General features: G+C 40.7%; 1 protein-coding gene across 1 annotated transcript in view; it reads left to right on the top strand.

Annotated features, from left to right (window-relative positions):
* The window catches only part of il1rapl1b (interleukin 1 receptor accessory protein-like 1b), a gene marked incomplete at both ends in the record, with an annotated part of 240,250 nt that extends 224,801 nt beyond the window's left edge, over positions 1 to 15,449 (top strand). The window contains 4 exons of the mRNA XM_079843729.1: positions 4,449 to 4,594; positions 10,934 to 11,077; positions 12,939 to 13,109; positions 14,719 to 15,449. Coding sequence (XP_079699855.1) covers positions 4,449 to 4,594; positions 10,934 to 11,077; positions 12,939 to 13,109; positions 14,719 to 15,449 — 1,192 coding nt within the window. The remainder of the gene's footprint in view (positions 1 to 4,448; positions 4,595 to 10,933; positions 11,078 to 12,938; positions 13,110 to 14,718) is intronic.
* Between the last annotated feature and the right edge of the window lie 4,549 nt (positions 15,450 to 19,998).

Below are 19,998 nucleotides of genomic sequence, written 5' to 3'. Positions count from 1 at the left end.
GCACATGAATCTTACACATCCACCTTGATTCAACCCTGCTGAAGTCGTTCAGCGGCCATCGGATGAGTGTTAAGACCTTGTGAGTAAAAGCATCCCATTAATCCTCGGCAGTCTGGATCTAGATGAGCAGACAAGCTTCTTTCTCTTGTAATCTCCATCTAAATTTCATTGACTCTATTAATAATGCAGTTCAGGCATATGCAATCTTAATCACAGCATGATGAGCATCAGGGTCAAAGCAGAGGACTGAATCTGGGCTCACCTGAACAATGGCCCTGTTTACACTAGTGTGTTTGAGTTTTAAAATGAAAATGATCCTCGTCCTACACTGGCGTTTCAGAAACGATCTCTGTCTACACTGCACGACTGAAAACACGTCACATGACCGCTCATACACACTGGGCATGCGTGTACAAATGTAAACAGTTGCCTCTTGTGCATGTGGACAGCTCAGTATTATACAATACAGCGTTTAACTTCACAACGGCTGCTAAATAGGACCACAAAGTCAGCAAAGCAAGCAGTTCCGTCTCTGTGCTATTGTTTTCATGGTCATCGAGGCTGGTCTGTTACAGAGCCGTTGACAGAGACGGCTCTGGGCTGCTTTCCCAAAAGCATTGTAACAATAGCCACCAGCGCTCTCTATGATCAACTTAGGTGCACAATGCTTTTGGGAAACACATCCCTGGTCTGATATTGTCGTGTTCCGGTAGCGTAGTTTGAGCATCCAGGCCATCATTTTCAAAAGGGTCTGCAGCGTTTCCAAAAGTCTCCGTCTCTGTAGTGTAGACGACAGACATAATCCTAGCAAATGTTTTGTTTTAAAATGAAACTGCATTGCCTAGATTCATGGGTGTCGGAAGCAAAAAGAATGTGGGTGGGTGGGAGTATGCCATATACATATAAGTGCAAATAGGCCATTTTGTTAACTAAACGTCTGGTTGGGTCAGACAAAATTACGGAAGACACTTAATGATTTACATTGGCAATAGTGTAGGGGAAGGCAGAAAGGCACATGGCAGAACATTTTTACGCAAATTGAGGTTTGAATCTGCCTTTTGCTGAACTCCCTCTAATCCCTTTTCCCATCACATATCAGATCGGAAAGGCATTTATTTAAAAAAAATTAAGAAAATATTTGAAAAGTAGTGTGTTTATTAATAAAGTGTTTATCTTTAGGGCTAGGCGAACAGACATGCTGAATTAGAGATGGCAAAAGTGAGTGGGTCCAATATCATTGGTCTTAAACAGTGGGTGGGTCTTGTCCCGTCCACATACAATGGCTCCGACACCCATGCCTAGATCTCAAACCAGGAGTTCCAAAATATTCTAAACCATTGTGAGCAGTTGATGGAAAGTCTGGACTGCCTGTTACTTTTATACTTTAGTACTTTAGTCAGTTCATGTATTGAGCTACAGACTCATTATAAGGTATTCACATACCTGAAGCCTTACGGAAGTGGCACACTTCACAAATAAATACACTTTTCAGTATACCAACACACAACAAACTCTCCCCACAATGAAAGGCCACTGACCTCCAGTGACTATGGCCATCAGAATGAACCAAGAGCCCTTCACAGTATTAATATGGTACATTGCTCATGCTGTGGGTGAATGTTGGGTCAATATCCGGTTGGTATGTCAGCTATCCGTTAGTCAGAACTGATCCTACGGCCAGTTTGTCTTTTTCTGCCTATTACTGTGCCAATGGCTGAATAAGCCTGCTAATAGAAAAGTGCTGACAGTAATTACAGTAGAATTTCATTTCTGGATCTGTGACCCTGTATTGGAGACATCCAGAATGTACAGTGCTAAAGGAGCCGCCCTGAGATCCACTAGGTTAGGGTCTTGCAGCTCTGTTCACTGCAAACACTGTGATTAGTGTGGTTTCTGAGAGGAGACGACCCGCTGGACGGCACCACGACATTCCCTGTGATGTGGACAAAGTCCTCCGGCCGGACCAACATGAAGACGTGATGCTGAGGCAGAATCTATATCTCATTGACCTTGATTTTGCAGTTGCACAACTCTTTTGAGTTCACTGTAACATGCTTTGATGTTGATTACTGTATTGTCACAGTATGCATGGGCCGAATATACAGACATTTCAGTAAAATACTATACTTGCAGTGTATACAGTATATAATGTATTCACCTACTATTGTAAGTTGTGATTGCAATACTTTATTACGTAATTGCACATTTTTTTTACTTTGTTACAATATACTTTTTTTCTGTAACTGCATGCTTTGGATTCTGTGTCCTCCATTTTTTGATGTAGCGTCTAATGATCTGTAGTGTTTCTGATATTGACTGGCTGTGTATGATCTGAAAACATTGTTTGATTTTGCCAGAAGAGTCAGAGGTTCTCTGAATGTAGTTTGAAGATTTGGTTTTGTGTTTAAGGTTTTGAGCAAGTGGGTGATGGTTTTGAGCAATGTTTCAAAAAACTGTAAAAGACACAAGAGAGTAGTGTTTTACAAATGATTGATTTGACTGTACGAGAACTGAAATGATCTGGACGTCACTGTTTTAATAAAAGCTGCTTTATAACTGAATTCAACTCATCTCAAATTTGATGATCTTTACACATTTATTGAGTGAAGCTGGATCAGCACTGAACTGACCTCAGCTGAACAATGAAAAATATTTTTTTTCAGAGCAGAATTGAACTCTGTTCGCGTCATTGAATCATTATTTTCCTGTTCATGACTGTAACGCTGCTTTGAAACAATCTCTTACAAAAGACTTACAAAAGATGTGTCACGATCCTCTGTGAGAGTGCCCATGATCACCACCAGAGGGCAGTCCACCCTGTACTATTACAGACTACACTACCCATAACCCCCTGCCCGCACTGATCAACCATGATTGCATTTAGCTGTTACTGATGAGCCTTGTTAACCCTGTCTACTCATTCATTCCCTGTGAAGTATTGTAGCCTGTATCACTGCATTTTCTGAGCCTTGTTTCGTGTATTATTGTTTTTTCTTTGTTCTCTGTATTTCTCTGTTTGGCCTTCACCTGGATATTCTCTTTGTGTGGACTGCTCATCTGTGTTTCGGCCTTTGCCTGGCTTATGCTTTGGATCCTCAACCATTCAAGTCTTGGAGCAGTCCGTTACAGAGTGACATTTTCCATGTTGTGTGCGTGTTTTGTCATTTTGTGTGTAGAGTTTAGAGAAATGGATCCAGAGATTCAGAAGATGAAAACGGTGTACTTTTAACCTAATTCTGATTATAACTTTGAACAAAATTTAAAAAGCGTTGCAACATGATGTTATTAAAATGTACATCACTTGCAGTGAGTATGCAGGTAAAAAAAGTACTGTCATCAAATCTGAACAATTCCTAGAAATAAAAGTGTATGTAGGTGAAGTAGAGCTTTGTTTTTGGAAAATAGGCTGTAGGTTTGTATATAAATTTCCTGAATATATAGAAAAATATATTGAAAGGGAATAATGAAAAAAATAGAGACAGAGAATCTCATTTATGTTACAAGCAACAGGAACATAATCAATGACGCCACCGGCCTTGCCCTGTTCTCACGGCCCTCAGCCTCGTCCTGCTTCCACAGAGTGCAGAACAGGGTTTAACAGTTTTAACTTCTGTAAAATAAGAATACTGTCTTTTGCATAGTGAAATTATGAGTTAAGGCCTGTACACACTGGGACGAATATCGCACGCGCTTATCGCCAGCGTTTTTCGTGACGTTTTTCGGCGCGTCTTGAGTGTTCACACCCAAGCGATTTCCACTGGCGATGCGCCGAGTGAACGTGCATATTCAGTAGATGCGCTCCCGGTACCCAAGGTGGTGCTGCGGCACTTACGCTTCTGACACTCGCTTGTCACACAGAAGAAAAGGAGAGACAGTATTTATGTGCTTGCCAAAACCACAGATATATTATGTCTATGGCAAAACCATTCACACACTTTTTGCTAACTGGCAAGCGGCATTAGCAGCCCATCTTCTTCTTTGTCTACTTACTACTTCTTCTTCGTATCAATGCGTGCTCGGCAAGACCGTTTTGTGCTTGAGCGCCACCAAGTCGTGTTTTACTGTCACTTCAGCAGCTCCAGGCACGTGAACAAAAGCGCTGATCTCATTGGTCGGCCAGTTTTTAACGCGCCGCGTCAAAATAAAAAAACGAACCCGAGGCGTTTTTTTTTAAATGACGCTTTTACGCCTGGCGTTTTACGCGTCGGTGTGCACACTCACATTGGCGCCCATTGTTTAGTCACGAGGCGTTAAACGTCGGCGATAAACGCGCACGAAAATCGTCCCGGTGTGAACAGGCCTTTAGGGTGTCTGAGTAACAGAATAGGCTTTAGTATGTAGAGGAACTATAAGACACGGAAGAGGCTGCGTTCAGCTATGGTGGTGTTTTGAGAGGGAATTTAATTTGAATCATAGATGTCTGTTGAACAGTTCTCCTCTTCTTCCAGAACTGTTCGGGAGCACTTGGGTGAGCAGGAAGTGTCCATCTCACTGACAATAGACGCCGTGGAGGAGAGCGACCTGGGAAACTATTCGTGTTATGTGGAAAATGGCCACGGAAGACGACAAGCCAACATCCAGCTCAGCAAGAGGGGTAAGAGACACTTACAAGCTAACATTTGAAACCATTGTTTTCTGTGAATGTACAGTACACACCGCTGCTACCGTCAGCCTCCACCAATTCCATAGTCTTCTAATCAATTCATTCACGTTGTTATAAAGGACCCTGCATCACAAAGGTTAAACGATCGCATTGCAAAGGCATTGTTTAGCCACTTTTTCAGTAACAATGGAGAGATGTGGGGCCTATACCATGAAGCCGGTTTAGCTGGCTAGCCAGATATGTTTAAGCTTAGTTTGTGCCAATCCTGGGTTTTTGGTACCATTAAAGGGGTTTGGCTTTTAGCAGTGTTCATCTGCATAGTAGCTTACGCTCCACAGCTAACCTGCTCCAGGGCAGGTTATGTTCTGGATAAGAGATCTCAAAGGCCCATGGAAAACACAGAATTTGTCTATAAACATATTGTTTGAATTATATGTTAAAGCAATAAAGTTGATTTAAAAAAAGTTAAATGTGGAAATATCCCTAACTCTGTAATTTTTTTCAGGTAGGTTTTTCCATGTGTGTTTTGTTTGTTCATTGTGAGCTTGTCAGGATGCTTCTTAACGTATTGCACCCTTTCTAGTTGGATATTTCTACAACACTAAGATGGTTTCTTCCTTAGAGACCTAGTTGCCTTTAGTTTAGAATATTTTTTACAGAGTCAATCATTTCTCTTTTAAAATATGAATCTGAAAAATGGCTTTGATGGCAGGCTGATCCTCTTCATTCTGTACATGAAAGAGATTGACTCTGAGAATGAAGCTGGGCAGATTGAGATTCACTCTCCACTCTGATGTTTATTTCATGCCTTCAGTGCTCCATAAGTAAATATACATCTATATGGACAGATTCCACTTTTCTTTTACATTCAACGTCTCAATTGAGGGAAATATAAACACCTCATTGCCTAAGAATACATGTCCTGACGTTTGTTGCTGTTCTGCCCACTCACACAGCCAAGGGTTAGGCTTTTAAAGATGAATTATCATCAGATCCCAAAACATGTCAACTGGTGTGCTTCTCAATATCCCTCCTCGTTTCCTCGCTCCTCCATCCTCCGTCCTATGACCCGGAAACCGATCGAGCTCAGCCATCTCGTCGGACATCTCAACTCTCTAATTGCACCGCTAGGAGGCAAGGATGGAGGAGTGAGGAGGCAAGGATGGAGGAGTGAGGAGGCAAGGATGGAGGAGTGAGGAGGCGAGGATGGAAGAGTGAGGCGGCGAGGAATGAGGAGGCAAGGATGGAGGAGTGAGGTGGCGAGGATGGAGGAGTGAAGAGGCGAGGATGGAGGACTGAGGAGGCGAGGATGGAGGAGTGAGGCGGCGAGGATGGAGGAATGAGGAGGAGAGGATGGAGGAATGAGAAGGCGAGGATGGAGGAATGAGGAGGAGAGGATGGAGGAATGAGAAGGCGAGGATGGAGGAGTGAGGCGGCGAGGATGGAGGAGTGAGGAGGCAAGGATGGAGGCAAGGATGGAGGAGTGAGGAGGAGAGGATGGAAGAATGAGGAGGCGAGAGGATGGAGGAGTGAGGAGGCGAGGATGGATGGAGGAGTGAGGCGGCGAGGATGGAGGAATGAGGAGGCAAAGATGGAGGCAAGGATGGAGGAGTGAGGAGGCGAGGATGGAGGAGTGAGGAGGCGAGGATGGAGGAGTGAGGAGGCAAGGATGGAGGCAAGGATGGAGGAATGAGGAGGCGAGGATGGATGGAGGAGTGAGGCGGCGAGGATGGAGGAATGAGGAGGTGGCAAGGATGGAGGAGTGAGGAGGCTCCCTGAGGAGTCATGAGCGAGGATACACAGGTGTATCCTTTGCGGAAGTGTTTTATCGACTAAACGTGACGCACAAATACATTCTCCTCCCCCTTCACATCTTGCCACAGTTTATTAACTATTATTATTAAAATTATCATTATTGTTTACATGTACAAGACACACATGCATGTCAAATTACAACAACTGTAGTAGGACAGTTTAATTTCATGTAAACGGGATTAGATTGCATCTTGAGGTGATTTTAAAATCTGTCCCAGCCACTGCTACTTTATTACAAGAGTTCCTTACTGAACCAGGGGCATTACTGATTTAAATAATAACAGTAATAATGGTAATAATAATAATAATAATAATAATAATAATAATAATAATAATAATAATAATAATAATAATAATAATAATAATAAATCATCATCATCATTATAACATAAAAATGTATTTGAAAATAATATTATAATGTTGTGTATAATACTATAAACAAAGCCACTTGATTGAGAGATTTATTTTTGATAGAATAATTACTTTATTGGAGTCTTGCTGTACAGTTACTCTGAGTCATGAGTGGTGACAGATATTATGGGATGGCTTGATGCAGCGCAGGAGATGCAGATAACTTGATCTTGACCCTTAAGAAACTTTAATTAATGCTGTCATGTAACAAATCTGCTCCAAACTATTTTTTTTATGAATTTCTAATTAAAACATTGAAATAAAAATGTAAAGGATGTACAAATACTATAAAATTATGAATATAAATAATCGGGAATCATGTGCACATTTAATTTATCTATTAAAACTTTTATGTTGTTTTGGTTGCTTGGCTGTTTCCTTATAAAGGTCAATAATTATAAAAAAAAAAATTTCGTCAAGTTTTTCCGTCAGGTGGCTTTTTTTAATTATATGATGTCATTACGTTGGGGTTAGCTCCAGCCAATCACTGCAGTGCTGATCGTGTTTCGAGTATCGATCATCTGCCCTCTTCAGGGAACACAGGAACACGCCTAACCCTAACTTCATCCAGATATTTTAATCCAATTCGCAAATTCGTTTGAAGAACCAAATTAGCCAGATATCAGTTATCATGATTAAAAGATCTGGAATCTGTCAAATCACAGATTTGCAACCCTGAAAGGAACAAAGAGTTTCAAATGGACCTTTTTGTGAGGTTGAACCAGGAGCATTGATTGGGTGTGGTAGGGAATGGCAAGTAATATATTTTTATTGCAGGATTAACAGTTATATTACTACATGTAACATAATGTGTGTTGTTAAATAAAACAGAAAAGTAAGTAAATTTAATTAATGACCAATCAGAGATGTTTAAGTTACCGGTAGTGAGAATCAGCTCATTATCTCTCAAAACGCTGAATGAGTTATATTGAGCGCAAGTTTACTATGTTTTGCACCCTCAAAAACTTCTCATTATAATAAACAAAGCGGAGACACAATGTAAATAAAAGATTCATTGTGCAGTTTTGTCAGATTCATTGATTAAAATGGGAGTTTTCACACTTGATGAGTTTGCACTGAACTCACTGACAGCTTCAGTGATTAGGAAACAATCTTTATTACAAGTCACAAACCCAACTTCACGCTTACACGCTTAGTGGACAGTTATTTTTGCAGATGACCTTATGCCAGAGTTTCCTTTCAGACGCAGTATTTATGGGAGGAGAGTATTTAAATGAATCACACAAGCTGATTTACTAAGGTTTGTTCTCGTCAATTTACTGGTATTTGCACCATTATTTACCTCCAAAAAAAGTATGTCTAAAACTACACACTAATTTGTGCTGCTCCTGGTGGATTGCGTTGGTCATTATGGAAATGATGAACAGATGTGAACAGATGCTCAACGCTCAAAGGAGAATTGACTTTCTGACATGCGCCCATCACACCAATATACAGAGTTTCCCACTGTTTGCGCACACTAACCATTCTCCTACATTGCTTATTTTCTTTGTTTTAAAGAGCAGATTTAATAATCATCTATTTTGGGACTCTTATCACACGTCATTACGTCATTGCACCTGCGCAGCGTTTTGGTTTTCAATACGATCAAGTGTTTACATGTCCTCTCGATAGGGTTAGAAAAGGTTTAACCCCCCCGCCCCTTATAATGCGAATTACATTTTCATTGGATTTGGCAAAATCATTCCTATTGACGGGGTTACATGTGACTACTGTGCTACTAGTCTGATTACAATTGGATTATTAGGCTCCATGTAAACGCAGCTACTACAAACTACTTTCTTACTCACTGTGTGTCTCCTGATCTTTTAATAATCACAATCACTATCAGTGCTTATAGTTAGTTATAAATGAGGCCTGCAGGTGCTGCTCTGTTTCTGGTTGAAGATGTTGTGGCCAATTTAACAGCATCTGTTGCCTGTTTCCCTCACTCATCTCTCTTCATTCTCTCCTCACATTAACTTCTCTCCTTGTCCTTGTGTGTGTATGTGTGTTTTGATGCCTTTCTCACTCTTTGTTGTAGCCCAAGACTGGTTTCCCACTGAAGCTAAGCAGGGTTGAGCCTGGTCAGTACCTGGATGGGAGACCTCCTGGGTAAACTAGGCTTCTGCTGGAGGAGGTGTTAGTGAGGCCAGCAGGGGGCGCTCACCCTGTGGTCTGTGTGGGTCCTAACGCCCAGTGTAGTGATGGGGACACTATACTGTCAGAGAGCTCCGTCCTTCGGATGGGACGTTAACCGAGTTCCTGACTTTCTGTGGACATTAAAAATCCCCAGTCCTTTGGAAAAAGAGCAGGGGTGTAACTCCGGCATCCTGGCCAAATTTTCCCATTAGCCGCTGTCCATCATGGCCTCCTAACATCCCCCTATCCTGATTAGCTTCATCATTCTGTCTCCTCTCCACCATAATCTGGTGTGTGGTGGGCGTTCTGGCGCAATATGGCTGCCATCATCCAGGTGGTGCTGCACATTGGTGGTTGTTGAGAAGATTCCCCCCTTCTATATGTAAAGTGCTTTGAGTACCCAGAAAAGCGATATAAAAATAACAAATTATAATAATAATAATTATTATTATTACAATCCAAATGTCACCACCAATGAACACAGCTGCTGATGTAGACCTGCTGATGTAGCGTCTGCTGGGTCTGTCAGGTCTGTCGCAGCATGAACTCTGCCCACTTAAAGAGCATTCATCTTCATTCGCCACTGCAGCCGAGTCGAAGTAGAGGATCCTCTCGCATTTAATACCACAGAAGCAACTTTCTCATGCCATGTCCACACGAAGCCAGAACTTTCCTTATCCGCTCTTTTTTTTTTCCTCGTTTCAAGAAATATCAGCGTACACACGAGAGCATGAAAACGGCTCAAAACGATGTAGTATACATGCCAGGCCAGTATGTGGCACTGTAATTCTGCCACAGAAATACACTAAAAACGGAGAAGAAGAGTTGTGGCTAGAAGGGGTACGGCAACAGTTGGAGGTGAGGTAAAATCTCACAATAAAATAACAATAAATAAATTTGCTACTTACCAGATGTGTTTTATTAACACATACACCTATCCCAACCCTAAACATACCCTTATAATAATGCAAATACAGTAATTAAACAACGCAGTATTGATGTGCGCATGCCCAGTGCCCGTAGTTGTATTCCTTCAAGTCTTCCCTGCGCAGGACGTGGTGTGATGACATCATCGTTTCACAAAATATACGGATTGGCCGTATACACGAAACCGCAAGGGTGTCGTTTTCAGATTTATCCACTTTAGGACCCGGTTTCAAAAAATAGCGGTTTCAGTCTCCCAAAACGCCGGATCCGTGTGGACGAAACGCCAATACGATAAAACATGTATACGTATACAGTGATACGCGTCTCCGTGTGGACGGGCCCTCAGATACTCAGCTCAAGTACAGAAGAACAACATCACAAGCACATCACTGATGTTAGCCTCATCTGGACAGTTGTGTTTAGGCCCTGACTGCCTGATGTGCACTCACTCTTCTTTGTCTGGCACGTCTGTGGAATGAGTGATGTAGCTGTGCACGAGCCAACAGTCAGTGTGTTCAGCAGAGCGTCTCGCGCACACACACACACACACACACACACACACACACACACACACACACACACACACACACACACACACACACACACACACACACACACACACACACACACACACACACACACACACACACACACACACACACACACACACACACACACACACACACACACACACACACACACACACACACACACACACACACACACACACACACACACACACACACACACACACACACACACACACACACACACACACGAACCAGGATTTTGGTTATTGTCATGGATATTGTCACACGAACCACACACACAAAGGAATACAGGAAAGGTTCATTCACTTTGCATTTGTTTGAAATGTTTAAGACACATAGAGGAATGTGTCAGGCGTCCTGGACCGAGGGACAGACGTGTGAATCTGACCTCATCACTTTGTTCATTGACAGCGAGAGTGTTTGCTGATGTATGTTGAGCATATTATAACTCTCTCTCTCTTTATGTCTCTCTCTCTCTCAGCAGAGCTCATGTATACGGTGGAGTTGGCTGGAGGTTTGGGAGCCATTCTGCTGATGTTGATCTTTTTGGTGTCCCTGTATAAGTGTTACAGAATTGAACTCATGCTCTTCTACAGAAATCACTTTGGAAGTGAGGATGTGGACGGAGGTAAGAAAAACTATAAAGAAGTTTGGTAACACTTTCGAAAACTGTTCCGTCATTAATAAATAACTACACAGGAAGAAATGAGTAACGTGCTATTAAACAAGAAATTTTGATGAATAAATTAGTAAGTAATAACGCTCAGTTGGATGTGGTAGTTCACTATTAGCTAATTAGTTACTATTTTTTCATACCTCCCAGAGACTACTAAGCACTACTATATACCAGTTCATTATTAATGTGAATAATGCATAATGTATAATATAAGGTAATGGTAACCCATTAGTAATGACTCAAGAATGACCAAATCCTTCAGAAGGAATGACTAATTATTTGGATTAGTATTCTAAAGTGAAAAGCATGACAACTCCCTAATATTGACTGAAGTCATTAAAAAGATATAATAACACTTGAGTCATTACTATCCAAAGCCTTACAATTAACTCAAGCTTACAATGACTTCAGTTTGGGTTGACTCATTACTAGTGGGTTACCTAACCCTAACTTTAGAATTGATTATACATCATGCATTATTCATGTGAATTATGAACCTCTGTATAGTTGTTCTTAGTAGTCCTCTAGGAGCAGGGTTGCCAGGTTTTCACAACAAAATCCGCCCAATTTCTACTCCAAACTAGCCCAATCACGTTCTGCGGGTAAAATCTGCGTTTTGTTTTGGCAGTGATCCCCTGGTAAAATTCACTTTCACAGGGGCTAAATATCATATTATTGAGGTCGCTTCAACCCGTGGACATTGTTAACCCGTGGACAACGCCGGCAACAGTGTTAAAGTAGCCCAATTTCACGGGAAAACCTAAAACTGTCTAGGAGGTATGAACAAAATTGTTAGTTTCTGATTAGCTAATAGTGGAATACCACATTCAACTGAGCGCTATTACTTACTAATTTGTTAATCAGAGTTTCTTGTTAGTTAAAAGTAGTTACTAGAGTGTTAATAATGTGTTACTTGTGATGGAACAGTATTCTAAAGTGTTACCAGAAGTTTTCTAACAATCTGGATAGAACACCTTAAGTAAAGACAAATTCATTAATATTCTTTTCTTGAGCCATTATGGTAGATCGTTTTTTGATTTGCAGTTTTTCCTTCACAATAAATTAATAAATGAAGAGACATTAAAATGCTTTATTGGCAAACATTTGGTCAGAATAATGAGAAACATATTTTATTAATGTTAACATATCACAGAAAAGGTACTTTTAGCTGATTTAGCTGGGTTTTGTCATCATTGTGTCCCTCAGTTATTGTCTGATTGCATACAATCCTCATGAACAATCAGGAGTTTCTTTAAAGCGTTAAGGTTAAATGACCGTATGGGTGTTAACAGGTTAGGGTTTGGCAGATGGAGAAGGAAGATAGGCAGAGGGACAGTTAAACACCTAATCTACTATTTAGTCTACTATTAATCTTTCTCTAATTGTGCCTCTCCGGGAAGGCAGAAACAGATTTTCCATGTGCTCAAAGTTTAAAGGAAGCAGGGTTTGTCCATTTGTAGTGGACCGTGTGGTACGTTCTGCTGAAGTCAATACAGAGCCTGACACTTTGTCATGGACAGATTTACCCAAACTCAGAGCCCACACAGGTAAAGAAACCGGCTGTCATTTTAAGGCCTGTTAGCTAAAGCTGCTTTTCATAATGCATCTCTCTTTCATAATTAAGTGGCAGAGGTTTGTGGGTATATTTCATGTTTACAGATCCTTTTGAGATCCGAATCCTTTATCCGATATGTGTTACGCTGTGAAGGGAATACAATAGATCAGAAATACTGCTGCAGTTTCACGTTATGAATGCTTAGTGTGGTGAAGAACTGTTTAATTGTGAGTCTCCGTTCTGTTTGTGTGTTGTAAGAAAATAAAGACTTTGACGCGTACGTGTCCTACACTAAAGTGGATCCAGACCAGTGGAGTCAGGAAACCAGAGAGGAAGAACATTTTGCTTTGGAGATTCTGCCAGAGGTTCTGGAAAAGCATTATGGGTATAAACTCTTCATTCCTGACAGGGACTTGATCCCAACTGGAAGTAAGTTGCATTAGTTGTAATGCGTGTTCTTGTTTGTGTAGAGTTGCATCTTCATCCTGTTGAATGTTGGATGTTTTTTTCAGCATCTTTTTTCATTTCAAATGACTTTTGTTTGATAAGCTTTTTTTTTGTTTGGTATGTGAATTTTTCTCAACTCAAAATAATATTTTAGATCTGAGTGTACAGTATTTGTTTGTATTTGTACTTCTCAAGTTTGTTTGTGTTTTTGTTTGCTCGTCTGACTCAACACATATACTGTATCTGTCTTGCCCTTTTTATTCCATGTGTGTGTTGTCTACACTTGTGTCTGTTGTCCGGGGACTGTTAGATGTTAATATGGGACGAGGTGCTCATAATCAGGGCTAAAATAAATCATTGATTTGTATTTAGGAGGTAAACTCGTAATGGCTCTTCAATGAGCAACTCAAGCCATGTTTGATGTGAAATACTTCAAATAAAATTGTGTCAGTGTAAAGTATGTTCCTCTGTTAGCTCTGCAGTCCCTCAGTCCCATATTAAGCTGGATAAACTGGTGATTCTAACTGAAAACCCTAAGGCAAAAAATACAGTTATGCCAGTTTCTCTTGTGGACGTCCTCGCTGTTTATGCTGAATCGGCTGATCAGACTTTCAATGTTGAAATATTTATGTCTAGGTTTCAGCAATGATCATTTCCAGGATGACACAAGACTCCTTAGAGGTATTCTTCCCTAGCCTTTTCCTCTTGTGTCAACAAATCTGACTCACACCCTTTTACAAACTTCTTCTTTGGGGGAAATTGGGACATGGCGCTGAGCTGAAACAGATTAAGGTTGAACTGAACACCGTCATGTTCTGAATGTGTAAAATTAGGTGAAGCGATCACTGTTGACCTTGATAAATCTCTCAAATCTGTCTAGTTCTGCTGTTAGAGAGCAAGTGCTTTAGTGATTCAGAGAAAGAATGGAGTGTTGGACAGCATTATTATGTTTTTACTATTTATTGTAAAGTAGGGATAGAGAGAGAGAGAGAGAGAGAGAGAGAGAGAGAGAGAGAGAGAGAGAGAGAGAGAGAGAGAGAGAGAGAGAGAAGGGAAGAGTGTCTGTCTGACACTGTCCACAATTTCCACAGTAAGACCTTTTGGACTAGATGTGTCTAGTTATCCAACACACACACGCACATGCACACACACACACAGATCACTCTCTCTTTCACTTATATACCATTTTGGTCAGGTTTAGGCCAGAGTACTCTGTTTTGCAGCACTGTTTTTGGTTAATATATAAAACTTCCTTGTTTAGAGACTTGGGCGCCATGAAGTCAGAGCAGGATTAGTGTTTGATGTTGCTTTGTCTGTCGTGTTCCCCTGTTCTGTGTGTGTTCTCTCATTGAGTCATTTTGCTGTTGTGTCACATGTTAGTGAAGTTCTTTGACGGAGAGTTTTACTTACACACAGTGCTATGCTATGGCAGTATTTAGGACACATTAGATTTGTGTTTCATTCAGTTTTATTTGCATGTTATCCTTTTCAAAGCAAAACAGGTTGAATAAAAAGAAGAATGTTTGAAGCTATTGACGTTCTGCCTCTCTCTCTCTCTCTCTCTCTCTCTCTCTCTCTCTCTGTCACTCAGCCTATATTGAGGATGTGGCTCGCTGCGTTGACCAGAGTAAGCGTCTCATCATCGTGATGACGCCCAGCTACGTGGTGAGACGCGGCTGGAGCATCTTCGAGCTGGAGACGCGTCTGCGGAACATGCTGGTCACTGGAGAGATCAAAGTCATCCTCATTGAATGCGCTGAGCTGCGGGGAATCATGAACTACCAGGAAGTGGAGGCTCTCAAACACACCATAAAACTGCTAACGGTCATCAAGTGGCCAGGACCCAAGAGCAGCAAGCTCAACTCCAAGTTTTGGAAGCAGCTGCAGTATGAAATGCCCTTTAAGCGGCCGGAGCCCAAGCTGTCGCACGAGCCGGTGCTGGATGTCAGCGAGCAGGGCCCGTTTGGAGAGTTGCAGACCGTCTCTGCCATCTCCATGGCCGCGGCGACTTCCACCGCCATGGCCACCGCTCATCCTGAGCTGCGCTCTACTTTCCACAACACGTACCACACGCAGCTGCGACAGAAGCACTACTACAGGAGCTATGAGTATGACATTCCCTCCTCTGGCACCCTGCCGCCTCTGTCCTCGCTTGGCACGCAGCACACGTACTGCAACATCCCCATGACTCTGCTGAACGGCCAGCGAGTGCCGGGGAAGCTGTCCCGCGAGCAGCAGCAGGCCATAGAGGAGCAGCACCTCAACAACGCCATGCTGCCACTGTTGCCCCGGGAAACCAGCATTTCCAGTGTGATCTGGTGACATCGCCGGGAAGGGACCGCTTCTATTAGTCGAATGTTATGGCACTTTGTAAAACCCTTAAAAGCCGCTGCTGTTGACTTTGCACCACGATTTGAAGGCAAAAACTCGAGACATTCGGTTGAGATGACAGACATTCAGTTTTATTCTCTCACAAACCGCTCGTTCATATACTCTCAAGGAATACAGGGTCTTGTACATATCGTTTGCAGTTTCTTTGTAGCATTGGATTTTTTTTTCTTTCAGTTTTGATCTTTTGTTTTCTTTTCGAAAATTTGACCATGACTGATTTGTTCTTTTTTCCCCTTATTATAAAATGACTGAGCAGAGACACGTGAGACAGAGTAAAGGCTGACCTGATGTGTTTTTCTCTTGACCTACTGTTTTCTGAGTCATTATAGAATTTGTGACATTGTGATGTTTTCCACTTTTGAGATTTTTTTTGTGGTTGGTTATTAAGATCTAAGAAAAACACCTTTATGCAAATGCTTTTGAGGCCTGAAAGCTCTTCTTCTTCCTGAATGAACGGCCAAGCAGACGACATTCACGAGGAAAAACTAGATGTCATTATGATGCTCTAGTGTCTCTGCTGCTCTCGTTTCTCTATTTAAGATATTGAAACTTTTTATTTAAAAGAAAGAGAAAAAAACAGCCTTGCTGTTCAGCTTGATAGGGAGAACTGTATATTATTTTAAAAGAAAAAAATCTATTTTTATAACAAAAAGATTTGTTTGGAAAGACATATACTAAGTCACATTTCATTCATTCCAATAATGGAAGCACTGGAGAGACATTTTAGCTCATCAATTAATGTCTTTTAAGAGAGAAAAAATTGACAAAAGTATTTTTAATATCCCTGTCAAATCATGGACGAGCAGGGGAAAACCAGTATTTGTGTTTTAGTTTTCCCCATGATACTGGCATCATTTCTGAGAGTGCATAGCAACTAGATATGTATTCAATGTACAATCTCTCTCTCTCTCACGCTCTCTCTATATATATATTTGCAAAGACATTTTCACATCAGAAAAGTGCTTAATCTGTCTCTAAATAGTTGCATTATTTGTTTTCTTCACTGCACATTTGAACCTGTTAACCTCCACTGTAGTGCCTCCAGCTGCTCCACCACACACACACACACACACACACACACACGCACACCATCATCCACTGTCACTGCCATCACATCACTTCTCTCCACCTCATCAGTGTGACGTTTTACACATTCTACTGTAGTGATTGTAGAAACTGTCATTAGGGGAAGGAGCAGACCTGGGCTAATTTTTACCTCATTTTATACAATGGGCCAGTCCTGTGTCAGTAACTAGGGGCAGCTTACACACACCTCTACTCTCTTAGCTTAACGCAAGACAAGTAGAGGACCAAATGAAAGGAAAGCAAATGTCCGGTGTATTAACGAGGGTCAGTTAGTCAGCCCTCGTGTGCTGGACTGTCCAGGCATTCATTAATGAAGCTGACCCGTCACACACACACTGCACAGCCTAGTTGTGAGTGTGCAGACGTCCAGTTTCCTTTCAGATGCCACTGTCATTCTAATGAAGGCTTTACATCAATAACTCACAATCTCTCAGCTTGTAAATGAAGTGAAACCAAAGCTGGCAATTAGCGATGGGTACAAATATTTTGCCTTCTCAGATGCGCTGGTGGAGATCAGGGGTAAACAACCCTGGATTTAAAATAGGAGAAAAAAGATCAAAATCTTCTTGCAAATTCATTGTTGTACCGATTTATACAGAACAGCATAAGAGCCCGTGTTGTTCCCATTGTTTATTTTATCAGTAGTGCCAAAAGAATCAGAGTTTATTATTAAGAACAGAGCATATGCAAAAAAAATCTGTAACTCACAGAGGCGATAAAAACAAACAGGGTTGTGCATTTAATCCAAAACAGACCCCAGATTTCCAGTTTGTAAAAGCCAGCTCTGTTTGGAAGAATCTGTTGGTGCTGAGCTCCTCTCACAATCACTGACCTGAATGACACCAATCTGATTATTTCCACATTATTATTTTACTTTTCAGATTTTTACAAGGATTTGTTCTTGTGTTTTTTATTACATTGTGTAAATACAAATTGAAAAGGTCATAAAATGAAGACAATCTAGCCACATTCATGAAGGAATAAACTGTTAGCATTTTCCAAGAGAGTGGCAAATTGTTTCATGAACATTTCTGATATTACTGATCAAAATAAGAATAACAATAATATTATTAATAATAATATAGCACAGAATTTGTCTCTGGCACTTTCTCCAATCTTACACTAAAGATTAAGGTTCTGTTTGTCTCCTGTTTTTGAATTGTTCTCTTTTTTATTCTGTATCTGCAATGTTAATTGAAGAGAAACTATCATTAATAATAATAAAATAAACATTTATTAATATTTCATGTCATCCTATTTGATTAAATTGAGTTTTTTAGATTAAACAAAATATGAAACTGGGCTATGGCGTAATGTAGTGGAAGATCAGAATAAGATGTTTAATACGACTTGATTGAATTGGTTCTGTTTTGCATTGTGTATGTGTGAGCGAGAGCAACCTGTCATGTGATGAGCATCTGCTCTCATCTTCCAACTGAGAAACACCGATAGGCTGCATTCGAATAGGAGGTGAAAATCAGCATGTGATCAGTATTCATAAAACTGTAGGTGAAAGATTCCTGGGTGACCTACTACTTCCAGTGCGATTCTGAAGTGCGCATCTGATCAACACTATCCCATGAGGCCGCGGGAGAGGATTTGTGAATGGCACGGAAGCGACAAACCAACGCATGTATTACGTCTGAAATTCATTCATACTATATAGAGCATACTTTTTTAACGGTTATAAATTAATTACTTAGTCAGAAGTACCGACTAAGAATGATTTCTATCCAAATGTACTATTGGTATATGATAAGAATAACTGGATAGTTATTGGAACACTGCAGATTAGGACTATCCCTACGTTTATAACATCAGCAACATTGTTAAAAGTAGAAATACAATAATCATTGACAACTAGTAAATTAAAATAATAAAGTCCAGAAGAAACAGGGCGGAAAAATAATATGTAAATTATTCATTAGTAGTGCCACATGAAATTTGTGGACTTTTTTCGTGATTTATGTGGAATTTTTTTAAATGCATTTAAAAGATCTACGAGTCTTGGAACTGAAAACATTACAAATAAAATATAAAATATTCACCACTTAACTTTTATTTAAGGTTTACAACATAAATCCAAATAGAATAACTTGTTTTTTAAACAAAGCTAGATCTGTCGTACTGTACAGTCCACTAAAAGTCATACAGTTGTACACAAATCATTAAGTTAACAATTTCATATCATTCAGCAATAGAGCAAAATAAATAAATACCTTCCTAGGTAAATAAATTAACTACCTTTAATAGCTATAAATAAGTAATTTGGGGAATTACTTATTTATACAATCTGTTGAAATCTGCTGAGATTTCTGTGGATATCTGCGGGCACCTAACAATGGTAGGACATCAGGAAAAGGGGTCCAAATGTTTCCCAGTAAATCTGACTTGAGTTCTGGCTGTCACGTCATCAAGCGCCGCTGAATGCCGTCTCAATTTTACGGATCTTTGGAAGGCAGTCTTGGTCTTTAGCTCATTTTGAATGATGCATAAACTGTATCCTTTGTGTCTTATCACCCACAATGCTTTGAACACATTCCAGTTCAAAGAACTAACAGAAAGCGAGTCAGCACTAAGCTTGTCTGAGTTCATTATGAAATGTTAATAGTTTTCGGAGATGAAGGCATACATGTTATCTTTTGGATTGGTGTAAATTCATCACTTAACACTAAACTGTCAATAATGTAAGGCACTGGGAGACCCCTGACAGTTGTCATTCACTGTATTGCATTAAAAAAAGACAGTTAATATAAATAAGGATTTTTATTACAAAATAAAATAAATTATTTTCGTATCATGACGGTGGGGCAGGAACATGTGTGACCATGTGCACTTACTAAAACGTCTCATTCTGGCGTTTCATGCTGGGGAGGTCTAGCCCACAAGCCTCCGAAGGATTGGACTAGATAGTATGCATTCTCTTCATGGATAAAATATGATATTTCTGAATGAAATTGTAAGAAAAAATATACTTATCATTGGACATAAAATTTACCCTAAATTGTAGAATGACCCAGTAATAGGAAGTATAAGCTTAACTATAAGAATCTTCATAGTCCTCAAGCACTGCTGAAGAAAAACATCACACAACAGAACGAGACTTTAGAGACTGAATTAGACAAGATTAGGGTTAGGGTTAGGGTTAGGGTTAGGGTAATAGGCACTTTTGCGAACTTGAGCCCCCCTGAGTTGAGCCCCCCCCAGTAACTCCGCCCCCTTTGGTCCTAGGGGGAGGAAACTTCGCCTGTATACGAATTTGGCCACGCCCAGTCGATTGGGCGTGGTCCCATCCCTCTAGCTCCTCCCCTTTTTGAGTAATGGAGTTGAGCCCCCAGTTGAGCCCCCCCTCTAACTCCGCCCCCTTTGGTCCTATGTGGCAGATACTTCGCCT

Source organism: Gobio gobio (genome assembly GCF_949357685.1).
Source record: "Gobio gobio genome assembly, chromosome: 19".
Taxonomy (NCBI): Eukaryota; Metazoa; Chordata; class Actinopteri; order Cypriniformes; family Gobionidae; genus Gobio; species Gobio gobio.
The sequence above is the reverse complement of the archived record's forward strand: the minus strand, read 5'-3'. Positions and strand labels throughout refer to the sequence as shown.